Consider the following 26,838-nt stretch of genomic DNA (forward strand, 5'->3'; position numbering starts at 1 on the left):
TAATTACACACTAAAATGAAAAAATAATGATTGTACTAATAATAACATTGTATAAGGAATGTTTTGAGCTGAGAGTACAAAAGGAGAAGTCCATTTTTTAGTAAAAAAAAACTAACAAAGTAATTAATAGGCAGAAAAGGGGCGACATGGATGATGTACTTCTTTTTTTCATTAGAGATGGTTACCTTAGCATTAAGCAACGATACTTTTGGCAATGCCATGCCTTCAAAATTTGAGTATTTCGCCTCTTTCTAAGAGGAGCTATTATGGGGACTTTAGTCATTTTGTGTGAAAATATAGCTTCATTGGATATAGGACATTTAAGCACAAATTTTGCATAATTATAAAGCCAGTATTTGTCCTACTGCATACAAAAACGTATATAGGACAAATAAGCATAAAATTCATCGAAAAAATTTGGTCTATAGGACAAAATCATTTTTTTTATCTCGAAAACTAAAAGAGATAGGACGATTCTGATTGCAGCAATCGAAAGAGCGTGGTCGAAAATATAAGATGGCATCTATAACTCATTTTCGGCAAAAATGGTCTGTAGGACAAATAAGAACTTACGTGACGAATTGTTTTGGTCAGCAAACTAAATGGTAATCATGAAAAAATAAATTGGTTAAGTTATTTGGTCAGCGATAAAAAATTCATAATAAGGCTAGGCGCACACATGCGATTTTAGTCGTGCGATTATTCAGTCGCATAAATGGATCACAAGGATTTCAATGACTGTGAACACACATGCTTCTCGCGATTAAAAATTTGAAAATTGTGTCTACACTCATTGAAATTCTTGTATTCTAATTTGCGACTGAATAATCGCGCGATCAAAATCGCATGTGTGCGCCTAGCCTAACTGTTTAAGTTTCGCTAGAGAAGAAAGTGTTATTCATACACCACATACCCGAAAATTCGATTTGGAGCTTGAAAGAAAATGTCCCAGTATATAGCTAAAAATTCATTGGTTTACCGTTATAAAACATCTTTAAATCAAAGTTGTTTCAACTTTTAAGTAAAGTATCAATTTTAATAAAAAAAAAGAAAAAATGGGCAGCCGCTGGAGATCGAACCTACAACTCTTGGGTTACTAGGCGAATGCGTTACCAACGTGTTATCTCACTGTTGAAAATTTGAGTGATAAAATGTAAAAAAAAGCTGAAGTCCGACAAAAATAAAAAAATGTCTTACGTTGTTTCAATTTTATTTTGAAGAAGTTTCATGTTAATTTTTTTAATATTAAATCAACGTTGAACATTTTACATTTTACGTTGCGTTTTTTCCCTCAGTGTAGGTTATAAAACTTTTAAAACAATATTTGCTGGTACCAATATGAATATCATTTGAGTTAGCTGTTCTATCACTAAAGGTCTGGATGATTATTAAAAGAAAGACAAAAATTGGATTCTCATATTGGATAACAATTTGTTCTTCAATAAATAGTGGAGTAACTAAAGCTCAAAAATTGGCAATATTAGGGAACCCGGCCGAACAGCTTAGATTTTGATGATCTTTTTTTTCAAACGTCGGTAATTAAAAATACTTTAAAGTCTATAGATTAAAAATTGCCGGTGTTGCCGTTTTGATTTTTTAAATTTAATTGAAGATTTTTGTGAACAAAAACAAATTTTGTTTCAAAAATTTTTCTTAAATTTCATAAATTAATTGATGCCAAAAGATTGTCTAAGAAATTCAAGGAAAAAAAATATATTAGGGTGAGGGACAATCTTCCATAGTTTAAGCGATAGACGCAATTTTCTTATTAATTGACTTCAAACACAAACAAAATATTTGAACACAAAAAAAAATTATTGACAAAATTTTAACATGTCGTTTTTTAAACTTGGTCGTAATATAAAATGCATTTATTTTCAAATTTTTTTGGCCGCGTTTATTATGATTTCAAATTATAAAAGGAAAAGTCAATATGTATTACGGTTTATGAGAAAAATTAAAAAGTATTTCATTTTCGAAGAACTTTTTTTAATAAAAGTTTTGAAAAAAAATGTAACTTATTTTTTTTTTAAAGTTCAACATCTAAACATAAAATTATTTTTTATTCATTTAATAACCCTTACTGTTGAAAGTTAAATAGCAAAAATTTAAAGTTCCTATTTGCCACAGTCTTGAGAAAATTAATTATTTCAATGCAAAAATTCAGTTTTAATAAAAAAAAACCATTGAAATTGAAGTAATTTTTCATTTTTTTTTTCAAAAGTGTGATATATTTTAAATTTTTTTTAAATAAATTCATATTTTATTAGAAAAAGGAAAAGTCATTTTAAATTTTTCTAATAATATTTTTTTTTTAATTCTGAGTTTGAGGACCATTTTTTCAAAAAGTCTTGATTAAATTTAGTGGATATAAATTTAAGAGATAAGAATGAGCTTCTGGCTTTTTAAAAATGTATTTTAAAATATTGTAGGTGTTGCCGTTGTTTTCAAAATATTTTTTTTTGTGTTTGAGGTCATAATGTTAGAAAATTGCATTTATCGCTTAAACGATGGAAGATTGTCCCTTACTGCCTTTTATATATTTTCCTTAAATTACCTAGAGAATCTTTTGCTATCATTTGTTTTATGAAATTTAAGCAAAAAAAATGGTTTAGTTAAAAAAAAAATTAATTTTAATTTTAAAAAACAATACGGCAACACCGGCAATTTTTAATCTATAGACTTTAAAGTATTTTTAATTCCCTACGTTTGAAAAAAAAAAATCGTCAAAATCAGAGCTGTTCGGCCGGGTTCATTAATAATTTGCTTTAGTTACTCTACTATTTATTTTTCAAGTTGCTTACATTTGTTAAGCTTTTCTCTTAGTAGTTTGCAACTTTAATCTCAAAACAAGATTTTAAAAACATAAATTTTGATTTTCAAACTAATAAAACAAAACTTCAAACTATCACCAAAAGTTAACTCTTATAAAAAAGTCTTCAAGAACTTTTTTTATCAAATACATATCAGCTGTTCTTGAGAAAATTTTACTTTTCGTCGCTCTTACGGCAGAGTGTAATAAGTCGAAAAATGACGTTTTGGAGAAAAAACAGAAAAAATAAAAAAAAAAGTAATTCAATTAATATTTTAGTTTTTGCGTTGTAACAGGCTGATGTTTGGTATCCTGGTAAGTATTGTGGTGGTTTACAAACTGTGAAAAGAACGGGCCTAGCGAAAGGAGAAAATTCAGGACTTTTCACAAATTGTAATCCACCCCAATATCAACATTTCTTCTCCTATTTTCCATCTCTTCTAACTGAGTTGTAAAAATATTAGGTCTATTTAATGAAATAAATCTAGGACAGAACAGATCAGAGCAACACAAGTTTGTTAATACTGTCAGAACAAGAAAGAACAGAAAAGTTCAACTTCGTATTTAACAAGATTGACAGTTGTCTCTATCAACTGCAAAGTTTTTAAATCAAAATCATTTCTTGAAATATGTATGTAATTTTTACTAAAATAAATGATTTACTAGCTATTTTAATATTCCCGTAATTTTGTTTGTTTGTTATTAATCAGAAACTCTTAAGAAATTCACTTTTTAAAGTCTTATTTTCTATTATTTTTTCACAATCAAACAAACAGCTGACAATTGACACTTTTCACTCACTTGATCAAAAAACACAAAAACTTGACTTTTCGGATCTTTTCTGTTCTTTTCTATGCGGATCAGATTCATTGAAGATTAAACAGACCTATTGTGTTATTCATTTCAATTGGAAATCCTAAATCCTTCAAAAATTGTTTTGGGTAAATTTTTTGAGTTTTTGATTAGAGTTATGTATGTGAAAAAATGCATAAGTAAAACATAAAATAATATAAAACTTCAGAGAACAAAAGCATTATCATTGCATTTATCATTCTTGGTACCGAATAAATAAGGTTAATCTTTGCTTGTGTGAAATCTGGAAACCCAATTCATTTAGACAATTGTATATTAGACAAAATACATTCATATTTTGTTGAGAAACCCGATAAGCCTTTATTAAACCAACCTACTCCCACATATTGTGCATGAAGTTCATCTCACATTTTTCACATATTGTGCTTCAGCTTATATCTATACTTTGTGAGATTGTGAGAAGCCATTTTATGTGAGTAGTTGTACAATCAACAAGTATGAACAAATATGATACTGAAATAAAATTAATGAGAAGTACACATCATTCTCGGAATATTGAAATTTCTGTGGCTTTCTTCATAAGAAAAAGAACTTTAATGGAAAATGTGTGGGTGAAGTTGGTTTGTCATTTATGTCGTCATACGACCAATGATTATGAAACCTCTTTGAATGGATGCTTAGTGTCTCAAATAACGTTTCATCATTTCAAATGAAAAACAGAATAATAATATGGAGAGGCAATAATTTATCCTCCTTGATTGAAAAGCAAAAAAAAAAAAGAGTTGACGCACATAGAAATTGACGTCTACAAGAATTGACAACATACACGTAACAACTATCCCAATCAAGTTTATAACAAACATGATTTGTGAGCACATTTCTTATTATTACGGGTTTACTGTCCTTTGGCATTATTTCTATGAATTAAGTTTTTATTTTAAAATTCTACCAGTCACTGTGGCGTATGTGTAACTTTTTTCTATTGAATTTTTTATTTTATCATTTTTTATTTTATTTGAAAATAATATACAAACAAGTTCTACGCTTGACCGAGAATTGAACCCAGCTGACCTTTGAGCAAAACAATTTATGTCCTAAACTAATTCCTTTTTGCACTACGACCGCCACATAATAATGTTTACAACTTGAATGTTGAGGTTTTATATTACGACTAAGTTCATACCAGTTGAATGTATATAAGGTTGAATGGGGATGTTAATGGTGATAAAGAGATTATTAACTGTGGTTGAGATTTTAAGCAGCTTTGTCATTTGAATGTACAACCCTTGTACTATAATGATATACCAATGACAAACTTTCGAGAACCAAACACTCAGCATGTGTTCTCCAAGTTGAAAATGTATTCGTTCGCCCGAATTTGTGGTCGATTTAATGTAAATTCGGTTCACCCAAAAGTTGTCAGTGCTTTGCCGCAAATCTTGGCTTCACGAAAAGTTGGGATGCTGTGAAAACATTAGGAAAACATAAATTAAAAAAGAGGACTAATTTGAAATCTGCAGGATTTGTTGGTATGTTGTGCTGTTTATGAAAAATCATCTAAAAAAGAGATTGTCTGTAAAGTCGGTTTACGGACTGTTATTTTTTGTATAAAACTTTATAATATAAATGCATGATATTTAAAAATCAATTCTTTATTTTTATGTGCATTTATTAGAAAAGTAATAATTTTTTAAAGCGAAAAAAAAATTAACTTTTTTTTCTTCTTTCAACATTTTACCAATGTTTTTATTTATAAACCTACTATATTATTAGTACCATCTGAACCTACTATATTATACTATCTGTTCGACATCTACAAAAAGAGCTAGATTTTGCTATAGGCGATTAATGTTCATCAAAAAACCAAAAAAAATTAAACTTTTTTTCTTTCTCCACCTTTTATCCACTTTTTTTTTTATAAAAGAACCTACGTCATCATGAAGATTGGTGTCGGCGAACGATCTACATAGGTGTTTGATGGTTAATTCGCATATGCTATGACCTATGTATTATGATATATCAAATGAAGGGTTATATTGTCAGCATCCGAAATAAAGTAAAATCAAATTTTTAAGTGCTTTAAGTAAAAAGATATCAAGTGCCAAAAAAGAGATCATCTTTCTTTTTACCGATTTTTCTGATCTAAATTCGAAATATGAAAATATTTGAAATTTTGTATCTCCTGCATTCATTTTATTTATCAATCCATCAAAATTAAAAAGATATCAATAAAAAAACGGTTGAAAATTGTCAAAAAGCTTAGGGCAAACAAAATTGTTTTACTTAAATATAATTTTAGGATTTATAAGTTTTGTAAGTTTGAGATTTCTTGGATGTTTTCAAAAACTATTAACCCCTTACCGCATGGTTTTTTTTTCGTGACAAAAATATATATGGTAGATTCTGACAAATAAAAAGACACGTGTTTCAGGAATTTTCAATTTTTTGAGTAAAAGTCGGAAAATTTTGGGTTTTCCGGTTTGGATCATATTTGGCACATTGAGCAGAAAACGAACAAAAAAACTACGCGCTGGAACTGTATGAGTCTCAATTAAATAGATTAAAAGACCTTTTAATCTATTTAAATTTAAATTTATAACATTCCGCACGTAAACGTAAAAAATAAATTGCACGTTTGGTTTCGCACGTACTTGCTCTTCTGGTAAAAGTTACTCTAATGTTAAAGCTTTTCATTGAACAAAATAAGGTAGGTATATGATATTTTCACGGAATTTCATAAGTGAAAAAAAAACTAGAATCTTTTTTTATAAATAATTAAATACCGTTTTAAATGATCTTTTACAAAAAATTAAGTACGCCATTTTATTTCTTGTATAAAAAGGAATTTTTAGAAAAAATTTTCGAAAATCGTTAGAGTCGTTTTTTAAAAAAATAATTTTTTTATATATAAAAAATTTCTAACATTTTTCAAAAAAAAGTTGGTATGCCATTTTGAAGAAATAAATAATTTACAAATAAAAACGAAATTTCAAAATTTTTCACCAACCCAAAAAAAAAAAATTTGAAATATTTTTTAAAAATTCAAAAATGTGTTTTTTGAAAAATTTTTTAAATAACGATAGTTTAAACGTTTCTGTACAAAAATTTTGGTCGAAATATGTTTTGTCGTTTACGAGAAATTCATAAATCAAAAAAACCATTCTATGGCAGGTACCGTTAATAACGGTTCAAAAAATATTTTTTTTATTTCCAAAGGAAGCTTTTACATATGTGTTACACTACACACAACAATTTTAGTCAAAATCGTTAGAGCCGTTTTTTCTTTTCTTTTTCCGTTATATAAAAGGTAACGTTAGTTTTAGTCCTAGAAAAAAAATTTCACTTTGTCCTCTGGGAATCACCCAAAACTGTTAACTACCAAGTTTGAAGGAAATCGCTCCATTAGTTTAGGTGGTAGCTCGAGGTACACACAGACAGACGGGCAGACAGACAGAATTGCCGGACCCACTTTTTTGGCATTCTCCATCATCGTAATGTCATGTAAAATTGTTATCTCGAGTTCGATTTTTTTTACGAATCCTAAACTTGCCCTATAGTACCTATATCGCAAGTAAAAACGGGTAAAAATAATAAGAAAGAAAGAGAATTTGTTCCCTTGATGTCTCATATATGGACCAACAAGAGAGGAACATTTCTGCATGGTGGCTCATATATGATCCATTCACTTAATGCCACTTTCAAATGACTAAAACTTGATAAATGTAAGAACAAATATATTAGCAATAATAATCACATTATATCCTTTATTGGCATATTTTTTTAAAGTTCTTGCTCATTTTTTTTTATTTTGTATTTAATTTTCAATTTTTCAAAAATGCTCCGTCTTGCCTATCGTTCGGCCACTTAAGCGAATAGCTATGCTCGCCCAAATCATTATAGATAGTGTTTTATAATAGAGCTGTAGGAAACCGTATGTATTCGTTACTTAAATGCGGGTATTCACTTCAGTAACGAGTAACGAAACGTTACTGCCCAAATAATTTCGTTACTCGTATGTTTCGTTACTAGTACTGAACAAGTAACGAAGCATGCGAAACATACGAAACGTGCGAAACGTGCGAAACGTGCGAAACGTGCGAAACATACGAAAAATACGGAACATACTAGTAACGACGATACTCCAATTCCAATACCAATTTGGATTGGATATACGAAATGCGAAACGAAAACAAAATGGTACACTGCATTTGTCGTGTGCGCATTATTTCGCATCTCGTATCGGTTCGGTATCATCATTTATGTATTTTACGATTTTGTTGTTCTGTTTTTGTGTATGTATATCAAAAGGGGTAAATAAGAATTCAGTTTCTTTCTCTTTCGTACCTGTTTTTTATGGACATGTGGGAGTGAGATATGTGAAAGTGTGTTTGAGTGTAGTGTAGATACATTCCAATTAGAATACCAATTTGGATAGGTATACGAAATGTGAAACAAAAACAAAATGGTACACTGCATCTGTTGGGGCATAGCCGTACTTGTATTCTGTTTTCTCCTTTTGTAATTAATAAAAAGAATTTTTCTTTTCCTTTGTTTGATTTGTTTAATTTATTTTATTCTTTAGTTTGATTCAAACAAATAATTACAATTTTGGTTTTATTCGTGGTTTTAAGTTTTTGTTTTTTTTTCTTTTGATTTCAAGTAGGTACTACTTTCTTGCTTGTGTGTGGTGAGGTGGTGTCTGACATGAGTGACGACAACTTTGAATGAGAATATGGAATGAATTTGACTGAATGAAATGATTGAATGGTTTTTTATTTTAGGTTGGCTGCAATGACAATTTTTAAGTTTGGACCGGGAGGAAACGAAACATGGGCGTGTTCGGGAATGAGGATAATTTGCGTTCCGCAATTTTCCCTAAAACTGAGTACGCTTTTTACGTATTCGTTTGCGGTTCCCTTCGGTAGAACATTCTGAATTGAACAGCATTTATCGCATCTCGTATCGGTTCGATATCGGTATCATCACTTCATCACCACGACGCAACCAATCTGTTTATGGCCTTTGTGTTAATAGTTGATATTTAGCTTAAGAATGTACAAAAGTTTTTTGGTTTTTCAAAAAATTAGTTTATTTTCGGTGCAAAATTTTCAACACAAAAAAAAGCAGAGAAAACGAGGTTTGAAAATCACTCTCAATAGAAAAAATAAATGAAAAATTGTTCGACATGGTTGTATTGAAGTGTTAATATTTCGAGATCTGCGCGTTGCACTTTTGAAATAAAGGTCTCTAAAGAATTGTGATAAGATTACTGAAAGAATATAAACAAAAAATTACCCAAGTTTTGTCTAAAAATTTGGAAAAAAATCAAAAAAGTTTCCACGTTTGATTAAAAAAAAAACGAAAAAAATTCAATATAGCTACCTTTAAACTCTTATTACATGAGAATGCCGCAACTAATTTTAATGTTTATGACCTTAAAATGTAGCTTAGATTATAGAAATTGTTTTTGGTTTTTTTCAAAAAAAAAATTTTTACACCCTTATACCAATGTACGAAACATACTTAAAATACCAAACATACCAAACGTATGAAAGACATGGAATATACGAAATGTACGAAACACACGAAGCATGCGAAAGTAACGAAAGTAACGAAACATGCGAAACACCCGAAACATACGAAATATGCGAAAAATGCGAAACATACGAAAGTAACGAGTAACGATATTATTGATGCGGGTACTAGTATCAAAAGTAACGTATACATGCGGGTACTCATTTTGTCGTTACTTTTACAGCCCTATTTTATAATGATATTTAGGGGCGTTATATTACTTAATTCGAAAAGTATAAACAAAACTAGATTTTGTTTTAAAACTTTTAAGTATTAGGTAATGCTTTTTATGGTTTGGCTCATATATGAGCCACTGTGCTGTTAAGGGTTAAATATAATAAAACCGTAAAAAAATCACTAAAAAGGATTGTGTTTTTCAAAAAATCATATTTCGAAATCTAGGACTTAAAAAAAATCCGCCTATGTTTTGAAATTAAATAGAACTTTCATTGTCAACGCTATTCTTGTATTAAATTTATCTAACGAATAAAAAAACCTACCGTTTAAAAAATACATATTTTTTTTTTTAACCATCTCCTTTAACCCCGACTCTTACCCTATTTAGGGATTATCAGTATTAACCTTTAGGTTATAACCTTTCAAATAATTTATTACTATGTAGAAGTACCTGTCTATAAATAAGCTTTAGTAGATCCTTGTATGTCTAATATTTTATTTTTAATCTCAGGCATAACGGGAGAATATGGCGCCACTTTTTTGTGGACGCAACCGGGGTTCATCGATTACTAAGACCGTATCACGTCAAAAAAAAAAATAAAAACAAACAAACAAGCATATTAATTCATTTTTACTTTGTTGTCGATGACATAATTAGGTCTTGAGTTCAAGGTCACAAGTAGCCATTCCAAAAATCCTTAAATCAAAACCTTTTGTTCCTGAAATTGCTGTCTGCACGTAATTCACATGGCTGCTAAACTACATCCAAAATAATATGAAGACTGACAATCTTTTCAAGTCTTTAAACGTTTGGGAAGTTAGGTATGTTTAAGATATTATGGCAATTTTTCATGTCCTTGTCCAAGTTCCCTACGCTTCTAGACTGCGTGTGTGTGTGTCCTTAGCTGTTTTTTTTTTTTTTTTTTTTTTTGTAAGGAAATTTACCCAAGAACATTTCAGTAAATTAAGCAGATTTTAGATACTTGGTTGGTTTTATTGCTTGAACAACTTTGTGGGTTTTATATACATATTATTTATATGTAAAGGAAAATAAGTTTTCGCTTCTACTAAAGGCTTTATATTGGAATTTTGTATTCTTCTCTGAGTATGTTAGAATTATTATTATTTTTTTGTTGCATTGTGTTGTCCTTTAAGAGCATTAAATTCACATACTGAGTAAATAACCTTCTTTGTTCTGTAAAAGGGTATGATAAAAAAAAAATCGCTACAAATTGAAGAGGCATTTCAATTTTGTGTGCATGAATATATTTTGAAGTTGATAAAATAGGTAGCAGCCATTCAAAAAGAAATAAAGAAAAAGATTATCTTATATGAAAGCAAATAGGCTTTGAACTTTTTTGTTTTTTTGTTTTGTTCTCTTACAAATAGAAGGTAGATTATTAAAATAATGGAAGCAGCTGATAACTGGGGGTTAAGATGAAAATACAAATTATAAAAAAAAGAACAAAGAAGAAACAAACAGAAGGACAAATGGGTTCACATGACCTTGATTGAATAGCTCAAGGCAACAATTTATGGATAAGAATGGGAACATTTTTCTTAACCCAAGACGTGACAGACTAACTGGGTCAACAAAGAAAAAAGAGCAATTTGCTTTGAGGCATGTATTTCACAAAAGTTACTCAAGCTGCATCGACTTTGGTATTTGCAATTTTAATTTCGAAGCTCTCATGGCAACAGCAAAAAAAAAAAAAAAAATAAAATAAAAAATACCAATATGTTCAGCTAAGATTCCACAGATCTACACATGTTGTATGGTATGCACCCTACATGTATTATTTGTATGAAAATCGATAAAATGAAATTTTTTTTTCTTAATATTTCCATCAAATTCTTAAAAAATCAAATGAAAGACTGGATTTAAGGAAAATTGCCTTAAAGGAAATACTTCTACCCATATCCCTTGTTTGCTGTCATCAACAACTACTGGGTTTAACCTAATCTAAGGTGAGGTACAAAATATGTTCTCAATGTTCACCAAGTGAAGGTGAGAATAAGAGTTGGAAGATAGAGGTGCGTTTTGATCTTTGATCTATGGACACTAGAATCGACGCTGAAGAACACCACTCCGAAAGGAACAACCAGGCGCGTCTTTTCTGCCAAACGAAAGTCAAAAAAAAAACTCTCCATTTGCTAATTTATTTATGACCTTCAAAAAAACTACCTCCGAACCAAGGATTCTTAGAAAAAGTAGGTTTATCTTATCGTATCAATGCTTTAAATGAAATATTAGAGAACTGTCAGCCGTGAATTGCAGCATCACCATAATGAACCTTCCCAATGGAATCAAAACCGAGGTCAAACTCTATAAGCTTTTGGAGTTCAAGCCTCATCCAAATTCAAAGTAAGGTAACTTCGATTTTTACGGTATCACCGTGAGTGGAATTTTACAAGAATGAAGTACACCTCCAATTTACCGCCATAGTCCGAACTGCTAAAGTGAGATGTACTCATCCATGAAAACCGTAGTTAATGGGGCTTTACCAATCCTTCGAAATTGAACTCGATTTGAGACTGGATTTGAACTCAAAACCTCTGCCATGACAGTCCATCGCACCTACCACTTCCACTGGGGAACATTTCAAGTTATCATCAGAATTCTCTTGCAACGTGACTTTGACAAAATTCAGCGATATTGTGATGACTGGAAGTTGAAAATCAACTTTCAGAAATCAGAAACGATTCTATTTAGGACTCCCTTGGCTAAAGCCTCAGGGGATACGCGAAGGAACTGGCGGAAGCTAGCGATCGCTGGACCACACGGACATCCAAAGTACCTTGGCATCTGGCTAGATCAATATCTATATTTCAATAGACATATGGATGCTGCTCTGGCCAGGGCTAGGGGAGCTTTTGCCCTGACGAAACGGCTGTTTTATAGCAGTCGGCTTGACACCAGGGTTAAGGTGATTTGCTACATGGCCCTCATCCGGCCGATGATTGTCTATGGATGTCCTGTGTGGTTCAACGTTGCTCCATCTCAAATGGAAAAGTTTCGGGTGTTTGAGAGGCAGTGTCTTAGACGTTGCCTTGGTCTGCACAGAACACCAGAATCTGATTACACGCATTACTATTCCAATGAGGTTTTATACAATAGGGCCAACATAAATAGAATTGATAACTTTATGCTGAAGCTTGTTCGTGGCCACATTTCAAGAGCGATGGCCTCTTCAAATAGCTACATTTTTGGGGCTTACTACCCTAACGACGAATACTTCAAGAGTGTGTGTTTAAGCGGCTATATTCCGCCTGAGGCATTCCTCTATTTAGATAGTGGGGGGCTTGTACAGGATAGATTGGCAGTTCCGCTAATCTACCACGTCGGGCGAAGAACCGTGGACAGGCGACTGCTGTATGACAGGGACATCCTCTCATTGGGCGGAGAAGGGCGTCTTCGGTTCAGTAGGACTGTGTCCGATCGGGACCGAAGAGATAGGGTAAGGCAGGAGAACCAGTTTTGGTGGCTTCATAATAGTGTAAATAGTTAAAGTGGTCTTTGTTTTTATGCCTTGGCCGGCTTACATAGTTTTAGGTGTTTAGTTTTAAGTAGGGACAGTTGGGGTGGCACAAAAAAAAAAAAAAAAAAAATACAAAAAAAAATACAAAAAATACAAAAAAATACAAAAAAAAAACTAAAAAAAAAAAAAAAAAAAAAAAAAAAAAAAAAAAAAAAAAAAAAAAAAAAAAAAAATTGCTTTGTGTGGCTGTTCTAGTTTTTAAGTAGTTTTAAGTAGTTTTAATTAGTTTGTAAGTAGTTTTAATTAGTTTGTAAGTTTTTAAAATAAGAAAAAAAAAATGATAAGATTCCAAGTTTTTTTAAAATTATTTCTTGGTGAAAAATAAAAACCATTGAAATATTAGTATAAAAATAGTTATAAGGCCGAAAGGCATTAGTATTAAGAAAATTGAATTATAACTTAGAGTGCCCGTATAGGGCCAGTAAGTTAGTTGTAAGTAATTGATAAGTAGGCTAGTTTTTATGAATTTTTGTCTAGCTTTAAGATAGTTTTAAGTTGATGAAAAATAAAAATGAATTGAAAATTGAAAAAAAAAAAAAAAAAACATTTCAAGTTATTTGGTGAAATTCACTTTTGTGCATCTTAAAATCAAAATGGCGGACTGAATGGTAAAAAATTATTGCAATACTATTGTATTCTAATTTTCTTTTCGATGTAAGATTCTATTACTACAATAACTCTGCAGCAGATTGAAAGCAATTTGAGCATGATATACGCACCATGTTCACTCGCACTATATTCAAGCATCTCCAAGTCTCTTTATTCTAGTAACAAAAGCTGTTGTGGTTTTCCTTTACAGCTTTCCAACAGAAAATATGAAAGGTACTCAATCATATAGTACATAATGTCGGAACAACCCCATGCTGTGTTGTGAGCTATTGCGATTCAACCGTCTTATCTTTTCCTATGCAGTATTCCATCAGCTTTTGCACTTCTGTTGGATGAATATTACCTTCATCACTTAGAAAATTTTGATAGACGTACGTTTGATAGTTTTCCTTCATATGTAAGCTCTGAGCGAAATTAAACCGAGTAATATTTTCTTAACTATGTAATAGCACAGTCACATTAGGTTTGGACATCAAAGTAATTACACTGGGTTACAGACAACATTCAATACCACTATATTAAAAAAAAAAGTTGCTATGCCATTTTTAGGAAAATATTATTCAACACATAAAAACGAAATTTCGGAAAAGTTCATCGACCCGTTTTCAAAAAATTGATTTTTCAAAAAAAAAAATTTTAATTTTATTTGTATTTTTTATACATGTATTTTTTTTTTAATTTTTTTAAATTTTCATGTAATGATTATTTTAAAGTTTCTGTATGAAGAAATTGGCTGAAATCTGCTTTTATGTTCACAATAAATTCATAAATAAAAAAAAAACCGTTCTATGGCAGGTACCGTTAATAACGGTACAAATAATTTTTTTTATTTCCCAAAGAAGCTTATATGTGTCATAAAAATACACAAAAATTTTTATCAAAATCGTCAGAGTCGTTTTTGAAAAAAGTTAACTTTTCTATTTCCGTTACATGACAGGTACAGTTAGTTTTGTACCTAAAAAAAATTTCAATTTGTCCTCTAGAGAATCATTTAAAACTATTAACTACCAAATTTGAAGAAAATAGGTCCAGTAGTTTAGGCTGTAGTTCGAGGTACTTATAGACGGACATACAGAATTGCGGGACCCCCTTTTTTGGCATTCTCCATCATAGTAATGTCATGTAAAATTGTTATCTCGAGTTCGATTTTTTTTACGAATCCTAAACAAAAAACGACATTTATTTTTAACAGAATGGTCACATCACAAAAATTGAATGTGTCTCAAATTGGTTATAATATGGGCTTTAAAAATCTCCTGTTTTTTATCTTAATGAACAAATTATGAGATATTTTAAGCCTTACAATACTGCATTTATAGATTAATGCTTTAATTAGGTACATCCTTAATGTTAAAACTTAAAAAACTTATATTCTCAATTAATAACTACAGGTCAACAAAGAAAGTTCTGTTATATTACTAGTTTTTATGATATACCTATTCTAAAATTTTCGACTGATTTGACTGTACTATAACTTTATTTTCAGGTTTAAAGTCTTTTTTATGTAAAAAAAAAAAAAACATCTGACTTTCCCACACAACTTGTAATTTGTTGTTGTTTGTCACAGTAAAACTCATAAAGTGAAAATTCTGCCTACTACATTTTGATGACGGAAACCGACAATACCTAAAGTGCATCTTCATGTACTCAAAATGAACTTGAAAAAATGTAAAAAAAAAATTCTCAAGTATGCTACTAAATAAACTCAAAAGTGCTTCAGCTGATGCAATGTTGCGAGTGGATGGTTGTTTTTTTCTCTCTCTTCCTTATTATTATGTTCATGTATGTAACATTATTCAAATATTTTCTTTTCTTCTTATTTTTATATACATATATTTTTTTGTGAAACTTCAGGCTCAAAGAGGCAGTGAACGTGAATACATAGGTAGGTAGGTAGAGATGGCGGTCAAGGCAAACCATGTTTGATTGACCCAATTAGCGCAGGATGCGCCGTTTTGATACCAAAACTTATGAAACCTGTGAGTGATAATTGGATTTATTTGAAATACATTTTTTAATTGGTTTTAAAAAAAAGGGAAAAACAAGTGTTAGGGAGTCCTAAATCCACTTTGTTGCATTTAGGAACGAGATCAAGTCTTTGATCTTTGATTCTGAGATGTTATCTATGACATTAAAGAATTCGCTCCCCAGAAAGAGTGCTCTATTCCTAGCAAGGGCGGGACATTGACATAGGAAATGGTAGACCGTTTCTTTTTCTTGATGGTCCAAGCAGCTGCGACAGTAGGTATTGTGCGGTATACCCAGCTTTGCTGCATGTTCCCCTATTGGCCAATGTCCTGTGCACACCGCAACGATTCTGCTAATATCTTTTCTAGGTCTAGAGATTAGGTCATATGTTTTGGTTTTATTATAGGTGGGCCAGATTTTTCTGGATATGACGCAGCTAGTCAAGTTGTGCCACCTATTGTTAGCTTTTGTTAGGTATTTTAAGAAGATATCGCCCTTCATGACTCCTATGGGAATGTTAACTATTTCTGCTAGTGACTCATGAAGGGCTGATCCTTGCCTGGCCAGTTCATCCGCCTTTTCATTGCCTTCAAAACCACTGTGACCTGGGATCCAGATGAGAGTGATTGTGAGGCTTTCACTCAGCAATGAGAGTTCCTCTCTGCACTGCTGAACCAATTTGGAGGATGTCGTGACCGAAGCAATTGCTTTTATAGCTGCCTGACTATCTGTTAGTATAGCTATATTTTGGTTTTGATTTGGATATACTCTAAGTAATTTGCAAGCTTCTTTAATTGCCAGCAATTCCGCTTGGAATACACTGGCAAAGTTTGGTAGTCGAAAGGATTTTGAGATATTGAGGGATTCATAGTAGACACCCGAGCCGACCCCACAGTCCATTTTTGAGCCATCAGTGAAAATGCAGGTGTCGAAGCCTCTCGTCACAATGCCCTCTTCCCAGTCTGATCTCGACGGGAAGCTGACCTTGCAATTCATTACAGTATTCAAAATAGGGGTGCAGTAGTCCGTGGGTGTCAGAAGCATATCCGATGGTATTAAATTTGTTGTGTCACTGTGACCAAAAGATTTTGCCTTCCAACTACCTGTTTCTTTTAGCCTTAAAACGCTACAAGAGACCTGGTATTTGATATGAAGGTCTATGGGTAAGAGGTGCAAGAGAACGTTTAGAGCCTCCGTGGGGCACGACCGGAGGGCTCCAGTCGTCCCTACGCTTGCTGTTCTCTGGATTTTCTTAAGTTTGTTGGTGTTATAAGCTTTACTGAGTGCAGGCCACCAAACAATGGCGCCGTAGGTAAGAATGGGTCGTACAACCGCTGTGTAAGTCCATAGAATCATTTTTGATTTAAGACCCCATTTTTTCCCAAAGGTTTTACTGCAGGCATAGAAAGCAATGCTCGCCTTTCTAACCCGCTCTTCTATATTAAGCTTCCAGCTCAGTTTAGTGTCCAAAATTACACCTAAATATTTGGCGCTAGAAGAAAGTGATAAGATTTGGCCGTTGAGCTGAGGTAGAGGGAAGACAGGGATTTTGGTTTTAGTTGTAAAAAGCATCAGTTCCGTTTTACTTTGATTAACTCCTAGGCCACAGCTTGTAGCCCAGTTGCTAACTTTCCTCAAAGCCGTGTCAGTCATTTCACTGATCACAGGTAAAAACTTTCCTGATACAAGTACAACCAGATCATCCGCATATGCCACTGCCTTCACTCCACTTCTCTCAAGCTTCACGAGGATATTGTTCATGACAAGGAGCCATAACAGTGGGGAAAGAACGCCCCCCTGAGGCGTACCCCTATTAACGCATTTAAAACAGTTTGAATTTCCTAAGCTTGCTTGAATTCTTCTCTCTTTTAGCATTGAAATAATCCAACTTCTGATATAGTCTTCTACTTCAAAAGTTACTAGGGCTTCGAGAATAGATTCGGTTAGGACATTGTTAAAAGCTCCCTCTACATCCAAGAAGGTAGCTAGGGTATATTCTTTAAAGTGTAACGAGTTCTCAATTGTTCGAACGACATCATGGAGTGCTGTTTCCGTAGATTTGCCCCTCATATAAGCGTGCTGCGAACTGGCTAGAGGACATCTTTTAAAAATGTCTCTAATATGAGTTTCTAAGATTCGTTCTAAGGATTTAAGTAAGAAAGATGTTAAACTTATTGGCCGGAAATCCTTCGCGGATTCATGTCCTCTTTTGCCCACTTTGGGTATGAAAACCACGCTAACTTGTCTCCAAGACTTGGGCACATGATTAAGAAGAAGGCAGCCTTTAAAGATTTTTTCAAGCCATGGAACTGCTATCTCTTGCTGATTTTGCAGCATAATGGGCAGAATACCATCAGGGCCTGGGGATTTGTACGGAGAGAAAGTGTTAATAGCCCAAGCTATATTTTCTTTCGTTATCAGGAGGTTTACTTGCTCAGTCGTAACTGATAGCAAAGTGGGATTTATGTTCACTTCAGAGGTGCTATCAACGCACCCCGGAAAATGAGTAGTCATTAATAATTCTAAGGATTCAGCTGGAGATATTGTCCAGGATCCGTCAGACTTTTTAAGAAACGAGGGATTTGAGTGTTCCCTCGATAAAACCTTGCTAAGCCTGGCAGAATCCTTAATATCTTCTATGGAGTGACAGTATTCCTCCCAGCTTTCCTTTTTGGCTGATGCTATGCTACGCTTGTAGACTCTTAAGCAATCTTTATAGGGTTCATAGAATTTGTGTTTATGGCAGATGTTGAAGATTGTTCTAGTCATTTTCCTCAGATTAGACAGGTCTTCGTTCCACCAAGGGGGAAATATTTTGCTACTATGTCTCACCGGACAAGAGACTTTAAAGGCAGTGATCATTGCTCGTTCAAAGGTCATTACCTTTGATTCGAGCTCATCCACCGAATCTGTGTTTATATTGGGTATATTGCGTAACTTTGCACTAAAAACTTGACCGAAATTCTTCCAGTCAGTTCTTTTGGGATTTCTATAAGGGGGTGGGATTTTGGTTTCAAACTTAAGTTGGAACAGAATCCAACTATGGTCTGAAAAGGATTTTAAAGGGGATACTCTCCAATTTTCAACCTGCAAATTGAAGTTGCTATTTGTAATAGTGATGTCTAGTACATCCTCCCATCCTTCATAGTTCCTTGAACTAGGAAACGTGAATGTTGGAGTAGTACCTCTATTGCAAAGAGTGAGGTTATTTTCAATGATATAATCAAATAAAGACTCACCTCGTTCATTGATCTCAGAACTACCCCAAAGAGTATGACGTGCATTTGCGTCACACCCGATGAGTAGGCTTGTCTTCATTGTACTGGCTTGAGTTGTCAGCCTACGTACTTCCTCCGGCGGTGACTGCTGGTCATGTGCCATGTACGCAGATGCCAAAAGTAGTCCATCAGTATTTGAACCCTCTAATTTGACAACGGTCAAATCAGAGGTGCTAAGATTGGGACACAAAAAAGCTTTTAAGTGTTTTTTAGCTAAAATACATGTTCTTGGCTTACCTTGGCTCGAACTGACGGGCTTATAAAAAAGATCATATTGGCTGTCTTGGAGACCTCTCACTCGGAGGCCATTAATCCAGGGCTCTTGTATGATGCCCACATCAAAGTTTTCCTCCCTTAGGAAAACTCTCAGGTTATCTGAAGCACATTTAGAGTGCTTCAGATTAACCTGAACGACGTGCAGCATGTTTTTAATTTATATCGGATTCTGCATCGTCAGTTACCAGCCTCTCGCCGGAGAACCCTGCCTCTTTGGGGGTATCGTCATCCTCGACGATATCCTCAACTAGGTTAGGGTCCGCTTCCTGACTTTGCAGAATCTTTATTTTGGCATTCCTAATGCCAAAACGAAGTTTAAAGTCGGCTTTTTCGAGAGCCCCACGACTAACCTCGCAGATCCTCAGAAGGTAAGACGCGCTGTTCTTTTGCGGCTCTTCAGTCTTAATGACTGCCCAGTCATGCATCGGAATCAGCGGGTTTAACCTCTGAAGACTGCGGATCAGCTCCGTTCCACTTGGCTTGATACTCATGAGGGGCAGCCAAATGCGAGCCAGTGGTTGTTTAGGAATCTCCTTAGCTGGGATAAGCTTGAGCTTCAAACCATCCCATTTAGTGCTGATCTCATCAACACTTTTACTAAGGAAATCCCTAGAAAACCCATCCTCGCACTTAATTACCCTGTATCCCCTGAGCATCTCACCAGAGTCGAAACTAGGGTAGGGACCCTCATTTGCCGATAGGGTGTAGAGAAAGACCATCTCAGAGAGTTTGGCCTCGATGGAGTTCCACACTGACATCAGACCTTTGTTGTCAGTGGAGAGCTCATCTACAATCGCCACTTGAAGATCGTCCCTGACGATCTCACTTAAAGTGCGCGATTGCGCCGCTCCCTGAGGTGGCCCTTTCTTTTTGGTGCCGCCGGTTTTAGCTTTCTTTTGAGGAGGATTACCCTCCTCAAGAGATCTATTTCTCTTGGCGGTCTTTTCGGGATGAACAAAAAGATTGTTGTACTCTTCAACAATTTTTTCGTACCTGATTTTATCAGCGGCATCTTTTTCGTGTGGAGTTCCAGCTTCCTTATTTTTAGCAATCTTGCTAAGAAAGAAGGTAGCCCTCTTGAAGTCCACTCTACGATGCAAACTCGCTGTTTTGAGGTTTTTGTCGGTAGCACTGCTACCCGACGGATTTATTTGGGCTTTATATGGTCGAGGCACAGAGGTACTACTTGTACCAGCTGTGCTTCCGGGGTGTGGAGGTTGCTTAGGAGCGCTAGCACTTCTAGCAGTCTCCGAGCTATCCACAATGGTTTCTTGGCTTGATGCCAAGAGTTCATCCTCCAATTCGGATGTTGTTACGTCTGTCTTGTCTCTGTCCATTTTAAAAAGATTTGAAAATAAATTAAGGTCCCACGAGTAGGTCGGAAAGAAAAGGTCAACCCCGGCAGAGCCGATTACCGGGGCAAGGCAAAAATTATGACGGATCCTGCCAAGGCATCCGAAAGAGCTCGTTCACGACTGGTTTATCCCCCAGCCTTCCATTTCTTCGGCACGGATTATGTGCACGCTCACCCCACCACTGAAAATTAGGAACCTTGTATCGATGGTAAAATTGCATTTCTGATTATTTAACTATTGAGGAGTTAAGAACAATACAGCTATGCAACCTGACCTTAGCTGATCACCATCTTGCCAAAAACGTACAAGATAAAACTGTGATGATCATTACCGCCCGGCACCCACTAGGAGGGTTTGATACACGGATTTTTGCCGGGCTACGTGAATACATATCCTTATAAAAAAATGCAAGATGTGCAAAGTTACTATATAATGAACGTGCAATACGTGCATACTGCATGAAGTTTGAAAAAAAAAATGCAAAGGTATGTGCAATGTGCATGTAAGGTGTAATAGACGTGCTTAAACCGAAAAGTTTAGGTAATGGGAGATTGAATAGAAATATCATATATGCATAAAGAATCGGTTTAAGATAACGATATATCGGTTTGAAGTGTTATTTAAAATACTTACCATACCATTAAATAGTTATATTAAATTCTTCTAAAAAAAAATTGATATTATGAAAAAAATATGCCCTTTATCAATCTGTTAACTTGTGTCGCCTACGAGACTTTGTTCTAAAATAATTATTTTATAAACGATGGCATCATATGTACGTTCGTAATACTCTTTCTCTGAAATCCTCAAAGCAAATACTCTCTTCCTATAATGCGTCAACACATGATAAACAAATTAATTTGTGGCTTGGATTACGCCAAGGAGATGAAAGATGATGATGGGTTTGCCACATTTACCATGGAAATGCCTAATTGATGGGAAGAGAGGGATGTCATGTGTTGAATTTACTGGCATAGTACCTAATACATTAAACTATGGTAAGTTTCACGAAATGAAATTACCTTAATCCACATCAAGTACAAATTTCACTCACCATTATTACAATAGCGAAAAATTAGGTCCTCAAAAAAAGATTCAATAATAACTATGTAAACGTAAACTTTTATCAAAAATTGTTGTTATAAAATTTAAAGAACTATTGATTACACGGTGTAACACTCAAAATATACGCGGGCGGAGACCTATCAGGTTTTGTAGAGCTAGTCGCACTGAATACGAAACGGTATTTGAAAATCCCCTAACACCCCCAAAATCTGGAGTTACGGGCAAAAAACGGTTTTTTGGACCTTCACCCATTAAAAAAATTGTTTTTATTTTTCAATTTTCCCAAAAACTAGAAGACATAGAAACATACAGTTTTCACTGTTCGATAAGGAATTAATTGAGGCAGTTTTCTGTCTAAGTAATTTATTTACTAAAATTCACAGTCTGGACAAAAATAGTATAAAATGAGTTTTAAAAAAAATGTTTCCCCTATTTTTAACTTTGAAATCGATTATTTCAAAAACTATTGGTAATATTATATTGATTTAAAAATAAGAATCAAATGCACAATTTTGCCTTCTGGAAATGGTATCATTTATTACTGTAAGTGTTGCCGTTGTTTTTTAATAATTTTTTATTAAGATAATTTTTTTTAGAAAAATTCCCCTCCCACCTAAACGGTGGGAGATAGACCACCCTCCCAAAGAAAAAAATGTTTGTATTGAGCTCCTCCACAAAAACTTTTCATCAAATCCTGGCGCCCAACTTATCCTACTACGTGCCGAAACAACATTTTTGTTCTATACCTAAAAGTTCGAATTTCTGTATCTGGGTTGAAATCGAAATTTTTTTTTTTTCTAAGCCAATTTTGAAGTGATTTTCATAAAAAATACCTCGATCAATTGGGAAATAGATATATTTTTAGAATATATTTTTTAAATAGCATGTTGTTTTGAAAACATATACTTTAAATTGATGCCGAAGTTGGGCAAATGACAAAAAAAATTTAATTTTTGAACTTTGACATCTTATAAATTCTAAGTGGTTTAACCATTGAATAATTATATATAGAAGTGACACCGATAGTTTCTAGCGCTACACAATTTTATTTTTTTCGGCAATCAGATGTACTAAAAAATCCCCAGAGAGAATGGGGCTTGTCTTAGAAAATTATTTTTCCAAAAATTTGTTTTTAAAAAAGGAAATTTCACAAATACAAACGTAACAAAACAAATATCAAATAAAAATAAATTGTATCGACACGTCGATATCCTATAATAGAAAAAAAATATTAAGGAAATTTTACTCACACATAAAACATAAAACAAATATCAAACAAAAATAAATCGTATCGACACATCGACATCCTATAAATGAAAAAATAAAATAAGGAAATTTTACTCATACATACAAAATTACACAAATATCAAACAAAAATATTGAAAAGTTAGTTGACATTATAAATGTATCCATAGTAACTCGAAACTAAAAACAAGAAATTTTTTATTAACGACGAGAATTTGAACAAAATTAAATATTATTGTTGTATATCCTAGGCACGTTATAGCTTATAGGGCATGAAAGTTACCCTTGTTTCAATAGTCCTATTAGCGTAGGTGACAAGGTGATTGCTGTTTAATTTTGCTTTCTGAGTTCGTATCCCCACAGAGATTGCTATTTTTTTTATATTATATTTTGTTTTGGAATATTATGAAATGCGTAACAATTAGAGCCTTTTTTTGCTGAATCGAAACTTAAGCATTTAATTACAACATAAATCCTTATGTGACAGTTTACGCCGAAGTTAAAATAGAGCCTAAAAGTTTATGTTCAACATGTATTATTTAAGGTTCGTTTCAGCTAATGGCCCTTAAAGAAAAAAAGAAAAACGTTAAGAAAAACTCAACGTAATAATTTAAATGAGGTAAGAGCTCAAACCAATAAGTCGTTTTGGCTCAAACTTTTTGTTTATTTTTGATTCCAAGGAGGGGAAATTGAAATTTTTTAACGGCACCAACTAGAGATGCTGCGAATAATGATTCGGTCGAATACCGAACATTCGACCACGCTTATATGTACATTCACTTACTATTAGGCTATTATTACTATAATTCACCAAAGCTTATCATTAGTAAATTTGATTTTCTACGAGCCTTACCAATAATCAAATTAAAGGTTCACTTAAATATTTAACTGAATTATACATATTTCTCTCAACCAATATAAACAATTTAATACTCAGATTAAAGGCTAAAGCTCGGCTAAATTTAATACTTGAGTTTCATAACCATAAAATTTAACCGAGCATTAGCTTTTAACCTGAGTTGTTTTTATACACTAGCCCAAAAAGTTTAAGGAACAAAGGAAAATTCGTGATAGCTCCAAAACAAGTACCAATTCGATTTGATTTTTTCTACTAAGATAGATTTTTAGAAAAAAAAAATTTCAAAATCGTTGGAACCTTATAAATTAAAAAAAAAAAAATTCAAAAATAAAATTGGTATGCAATTTTGTAGAAATTACTAATCCAAAAACTATTATTTTCCCAAATTTTCTTTCTGTTTTATATCTAAACTATATAAATGCTTTTGTATAAAAAATTCGTTGAAATTAAATTGGTAGTTTGGCACGGTTCTACGGTAGGTTAATAATAATTTTAAAAAATGTCCATGATTGCCCAAAAACTATTATATAATTTTTTTAAACAAAATCACTGGTACCGTTTTCGAGAAAATTAAACATTTCCTAAATTGGTTTATGACAGGTATCGTTATTTTTGATAAAAAAAAAATTAGTTCTAAAAACCCCTATTGAGATTCTGCAAAAAAATGCTACATACCAAGTTTGATGTTACTCGGTAGATCCATTTAGCTGTTCCTTTGGGAGGTGGCAAAGTACTACTAATAGTTAACTAGCGATTTTCAATGGAACGCATTTTCAACGAATTCAATACAAATCGTATCCACTCGGGAAGAAGAGCATGAGTAGGTAGATGATAGTACTAGATTAAACAAAAAATCTACTATTAGCAGACTACCACCTCCAGTGGAACAGGGCTATAGTAATCCCATGTCTGATTGTTATCTCAACTTTTTTTTTGTACGAATGCATAGCTTGACTATATCATGACAAAATAAAAAGCATGTAAAAGCTACATTCTTCTAGTTTTAGAATCTTAGAACCAAATATGTATTTTATTTCAAATGGTGAAATAGAAAAATCATTGGAACTATCCCAAAACCACATTTTCTTGCATTTGCGATCAAAATATGCCCTTTTACCTTTTGAGTTTATTTGAACATTTTATTTATAAATATCGTTTAAATTTTAGATAACAAAAATGTTTTAATTAAAAATAAAGAAAAGTATCCAAAAATGGTACGAAAAGATTTTTTTTTCAAAATTTAACATTTTATAAAAACTTTTAATTTTTATTTGCAGTTGCAAATTTGAACAAAGTCGTATATCCAGAGTCCTTGTTCGCAAACATAAATCAGTTTAAGCAAATAAACGAGGTTGTTTCGTATTGTATTAAAATACTTTAAAATAATGTGAAATATGGCCATATTGTATGAACTTGATCCCTACCTACTCTTGCATTATGCGGTTTAAGAAAATAGTAAGTATATGCCACATTGCATGTGGAAAACATTCAAACAATGTGAACTACAACTTTGGCCTAGATATTATTACAAATAGCACCCTAATCAAAATTAAATAAACACTTCTATAACTGAAGAAAATCTTCTTCTTCTCGTTAATAAAAACAAAAAACAAAATCCTTCCAAACATACATATGAATCAAACATTCAAAAATAAATATTCAATTCAAAATAATACAAAAAATTTAAAATAAATTCAATTTCAATATTACAGAAACAAAAATAAACAAACACACTACTAGCACAAAACAAAACTAATACAAATACACCAAAAATAAATAATATTGTAAATGTGGTTACCTAGTAACCAAAAGTCCTTTTCAGGGATTTTTCGGCCATCGAATACACAATCCTAAAACGATTGTGGCGCCACTCCTCAAACGATTGTGGCTCCACCCCTCAAACATAGCGGACGTTTTTTCCGGTGTCACTTCTATATATAATTATTCAATGGTTTAACCGAGTTACATGTTTTATACATTGTTAAAAAGGTATATTTATCTTCTATCAGAAACTGTAAAAAAATCGAAAATGGGTAAAAAATTGTCGAAGCTAGAATTTTTTCAATGGGTGAAGGTCCAAAAAACCGTTTTCTCCGTAACTCCAGATTTTGGGGGTGTTAGGGGATTTTCAAATACCGTTTCGTATTCAGTGCGACTAGCTCTACAAAACCTGATAGGTCTCCCCCCGCGTATATTTTAAAACCTCATTTTTGTAACACCGTGTTATCTATGCTTGTCTCATATAGAGTTTTTTTGTGCGAGTTACCGTTACCTCACTAAAACGAAAAATCAATAAAAAAAATTAGAAAAAACAGGTTGAGGGGAAAGTGCGATAACTGTGGCTCCGAAATTTGATAACGGTATTTTGAAGAGGGGTTCAATACAAGTATTTTTTACTGTGGGAAGGGGGGGGGGTCTAACTCCGTTTAGGCGGGAGGGACAATTTTCTAAAAAAATAACCTAAAATTAAAAAAAAAAATATTTAAAAAAACAACGGCAACACTTACAGTTATGAATGATACCTTTTTCAAAAGCCACAATTGTATGCATTTTTGTAAATCAAGCTATTAAAATTTATAGCTTTTGAAATAATCGATTTCAAATTTAAAATTAGGGGAAAAAAACACATTGAATACTATTTTTGTCATGACCATTATTTTTTTTTTAAGACGCATAAAGCTCTCCGCTAACTTTATGTAATAAACATAGAAGATCTTTTTTGTTTATGATATGTTAGTACCAAAGTTATCAAAACAGCAACAAAAAAATCCTGTTAATCTTTGTTTTATTTTTCAATTTTCTCAAAAACTAGAAAGCATAGAAACGTAGTGTTTGATAGAAAATCAATTGAGGCAGTTTTTTTGTATCAGTAAATTTTGTATTGAAATCAATGGTCATGGTCATGACTAAAATAGTATTCAATGTGTTTTTTTTTTTAATTTTTTTCCCTAATTTTAACTTTGAGATCGAATATTTCAAAAGCTATAAGTTTTAATAGCTTAATTTACAAAAATGCATACAATTGTGGCTTTTAAAAAAGGTATCATTCATAACTGTAAGTGTTGCCGTTGTTTTTTAATATTTTTTTTAATTTTAGGTTATTTTTTTAGAAAATTGTCCCTCCCGCCTAAACGGAGGGAGATAGACCCCCCCTTCCCATAGTAAAAAATACTTGCATTGAACCCCTCTTCAAAATACCGTTATCAAATTTCAGCGCCACAATTATCGTACTTTTCCCTCACCCTGTTTTTGCTAATTTTTTTGTATT

General features: G+C 32.8%; 2 protein-coding genes across 2 annotated transcripts in view; both read right to left on the reverse strand.

Moving 5' to 3' along the window:
* The window catches only part of LOC129916542 (serine/threonine-protein kinase 32A), a 125,250-nt gene that overhangs the window by 74,904 nt on the left and 23,508 nt on the right, over positions 1-26,838 (reverse strand). The window lies entirely within an intron of this gene.
* LOC129915028 (uncharacterized) lies at positions 19,199-20,383 on the reverse strand. The gene has a single exon (XM_055994483.1). It carries the CDS (start codon positions 20,381-20,383, stop codon positions 19,199-19,201), a length of 1,185 nt encoding a protein of 394 aa, XP_055850458.1.

This window comes from Episyrphus balteatus, chromosome 3 (assembly GCF_945859705.1).
Source record: "Episyrphus balteatus chromosome 3, idEpiBalt1.1, whole genome shotgun sequence".
Classification (NCBI taxonomy): domain Eukaryota; kingdom Metazoa; phylum Arthropoda; class Insecta; order Diptera; family Syrphidae; genus Episyrphus; species Episyrphus balteatus.